Source organism: Halyomorpha halys, unplaced genomic scaffold (genome assembly GCF_000696795.3).
Source record: "Halyomorpha halys isolate HHAL.00 unplaced genomic scaffold, Hhal_1.1 Scaffold187.1, whole genome shotgun sequence".
NCBI lineage: Eukaryota > Metazoa > Arthropoda > Insecta > Hemiptera > Pentatomidae > Halyomorpha > Halyomorpha halys.
The window spans coordinates 729,382-732,727 of record NW_027113649.1 but is presented as its reverse complement, the minus strand read 5'-3'; the positions used below and the strand labels follow the sequence as shown (position 1 = coordinate 732,727).

The 3,346-nt window shown below is 31.2% G+C and overlaps 1 protein-coding gene across 2 annotated transcripts in view; it reads right to left on the bottom strand.

Annotated features, from left to right (window-relative positions):
* The window catches only part of LOC106679260 (erythroid differentiation-related factor 1), a 72,229-nt gene that overhangs the window by 5,223 nt on the left and 63,660 nt on the right, over positions 1-3,346 (bottom strand). For both annotated transcript variants that reach the window (XM_014418314.2, XM_067051052.1), the window contains 2 exons: positions 1,760-1,917; positions 1,571-1,678 (listed from right to left, as the gene is read on the bottom strand). In XM_014418314.2, coding sequence (XP_014273800.1) covers positions 1,571-1,678; positions 1,760-1,917 — 266 coding nt within the window. The remainder of the gene's footprint in view (positions 1-1,570; positions 1,679-1,759; positions 1,918-3,346) is intronic.

Here is a 3,346-nt window from a genome sequence, read left to right as displayed (position 1 = left end):
GTCCGAGTGCGGTGAAAAAAAAATTCAAATAGTAATAATAACAGTTATTATTTGAGCCAACGTTTTGCCCCACGTTGCAGGGCTAATAAAGATACAAACACTTAACATAAGTAAAAAAAGTAAATGGAACATTACAGGGGGATACAATGAAATGTAAAAATTAAGTCGATTAGAGTAAGCTGTTTGTCCAGATATAGTCCTAAATAGCAGATCTATTCAACAAGGATAAGTGGAGTATTATTTAAGTATACTGTAGGGTAGGATTTTTTAGAATTACACCTAAATATAGGGTTGGCAAATAAATCCTTTCAGTTTTTGAATTCATGTTTTGTTTATAATACGTCACATTTTTTTGATGCAATTAATCCCAACAGAGCATTGTTTATCCTATTTGGAATATGTGAACAGTTATGTCTGTTGACACTTATTATTGTGTTTGTGATCCAGCTGAGAAGATGGACGAAAATATTGTGCATTATAGGCATACTTAGCTTTATTACATCAAAAAAGGAAAGCGAGCTGCAGAGGCACATTAAAAAAAATGGAGAGTATATGGGGATAATGTCTTAACAGAGCAGATGTGCCGAAATTGGTTTGCCAAGTTTCAATCACGGAATTTTGACATAAATGACGCACGAAATTGAAACCATTAATGTTAAGGTATTGTCGATCAAAATCCATCCGAATCAGTGCAAAACATTGAAGAGGTCCTAGACATATCACATACAAGCTTAGAAAATCATTTGCAGAACCTTGGCTTCATTTCTAGACTAGCTTGATGTATGGGTCCCCCACTCTCTGTTTTGCCAACTTGGCAACACGCATTTCCATTTGCGATCATCTGCGAAAACGATACATTTCTTAAGAGATTTGTGACAGAGGATGAAAACTGGATTGTCTACGATAATGTGATGCGAAAAAATCTTGGAGACCCAGCAACGAACCACCTGGAACCACATCTAGTGGGATTGTACCCAAAGAAAATAATGTTTTCTGTATGGTGGGATTTCAAGGGTGTGATTTTTTTATGAGCTGTTGCCACAAGGTTTATCGATCGATTCCACTCTATACTGCTCACAATTAAGAATTTGGATGAATTGATTCGAAGAAACTGCCCAGAACTAGCAAATCGAAAGGATGTTGTCTTCCATCATGACAACACTAGGCCCCACACTTCGTTAGTCACCCGCAGTAAACTGTTAGTCCTTGCATGGGATCTTTTGTCCCACCCTCCCTATTCACCGGACCGTGCTTCTAGTGACTACCACTTCTTCTGGTCTCTACAAAATTCCTTAAGTGGAAAATGGTTTGAAAATGAACAGGGTATCAGGGAGCGCCTTGATCACTTTTTCGCAAATAAACCATAGACATTCAATGAACATGGGATTATTCAGCTGTTGGAGAGATGGGGTAAGGTAAACAAAAATAATGGATATTACATTGTAACTTAAAATAAATATTATGTACAAAATATACCTAGTTTTCTTTCATCCAAAAAAAACCTTAAGGACTTATTTGCCACCCTATATTTTACATGGAAAAAAAGAGGCTAAAGATTTAATATACCAACCTGATTCTTTCTCAAGTTCTTCATAAGAAATGAATACTTGACGACATGCGACTATGTAACTAATCGCTTCTTCATAATGTTTTAATTGCCAATGTTGACTTTTCGACTCTGAAAAAAATAAATAGAACTTGGAAGTAATAAACAAGATCATTGTTAAACTAATATTGTAATCAACATTAAAATTATAACCTGTGGCCAAAAATTCAGCTAAAATAACCCTTTCCAATTGAACTCGAATTATATCAGCTGGATTTTCAAGAAGCTTAAACAGACTGAATGACTTTTCGTAGTGTAAATAACACAATTGACGTATACTTTTCATCTTGCTTTCATCAAAATGGTTCTTCCTACAAAAAACAAAACAAAAATAATTATAAGAACAATAAAAGTATACTATATATATAATTTAAAAACCTAATGAAATTCATATTTTAAGAAATCTATCATAGGCGATAAGAATATAAATAAATAACAGTATTATTATTATTATTCTGTAATATCATACAATTGAAAGAAACTACAGTTCTCCAAAGTAAAAAAAGACAAGTGAACCGAAGACCCCAGGTTAGGAGAAAGTTTTTAATTTTTGGTTTCTAAGAAAATTCAGATTCAGGATTTTTTTGGAGTGCGAAAACAAATATCAACTTTATTTCTACATAAAAAAAAATCTTGTCCCACTTTGCTATGTCAGTATAAATTATTTGAATAATTTTCTATTAATATGGCATTGTGAGGTAATAATATACAATCGATTTGTTCCAGGATGTAGAATAAAAAATATATATATACTTAATTGTATTAATTGAGTTTAATACATACAAATTTACAAAAACAAAAAATTGTTTTCTATATAGTAGGCTAAAAACATTTTGTTTAAATATGAATTTCATTGAATACAAAAAATATTTTACCTGGCCCACTTCACATGATGTCAGACAATCTGAATTGTTTCAATAGTCCACCAATCATCACACAATTCTCTGCTACCTGACATTGCGAAGTGTGCCAGATAAAATATTTTATGAGCTTTGACGCCCTTCAAAATGCACAAAATGGTAAAAATTTGACCTTTATATATAGAGAGAAAAACACTTTATTAAAAAATTTTGTCCTGCCCAACTTTATTAGGTTGCCTTGTACTTATGACTAGTAAAGCATAATCTTTTTTTAATCCTATTACTAAAATTGTCACAGCATAATTTCTTTTTTAAATTGGTGCATAATAAAAATGTCTGCATATGTACTAAAATTACTGAAATTGTAATTTTTGTTCACGCCGTCTCTCAATTTCAGGCGCTTTTTAAATATTGCTCGATTTAACTACCTTAAAGTTTTCTCTTCCCGTTTTAGGCTAATATTTCAAAGTGATATAGGATCGTTGCTCCCCGGGGATCTTAGCAGGGTGGGTCCGGCAGGGAAGGAATGATTAATTTTTTCCTTTTTATTATTTATTATTTCTTCCCTTAAACATTTTAATTTTTTTCTATCTTTTTATTGTTCTTTGAATATGTTATATAATTCTACAAAATTTTCCTCTTTTTTTTTTTTTATCACACATTGGAGTAAATTTCAGTTAAAAGTATAAAAATTATATAATCATTTCAAATATAGTAAAAAAAGATATATACATTGTAATATGCTCTTTTTTAGTAAAGAGTATATTTTGATGTATAAATGGTTTTAATATGTTTTATTTTATGTATCATTTTAAGATTGTTCATTTGTTTTGTTTATCCAAAAAGCAAGCTAACCAAGTTTCATTGTTTATAATAACTT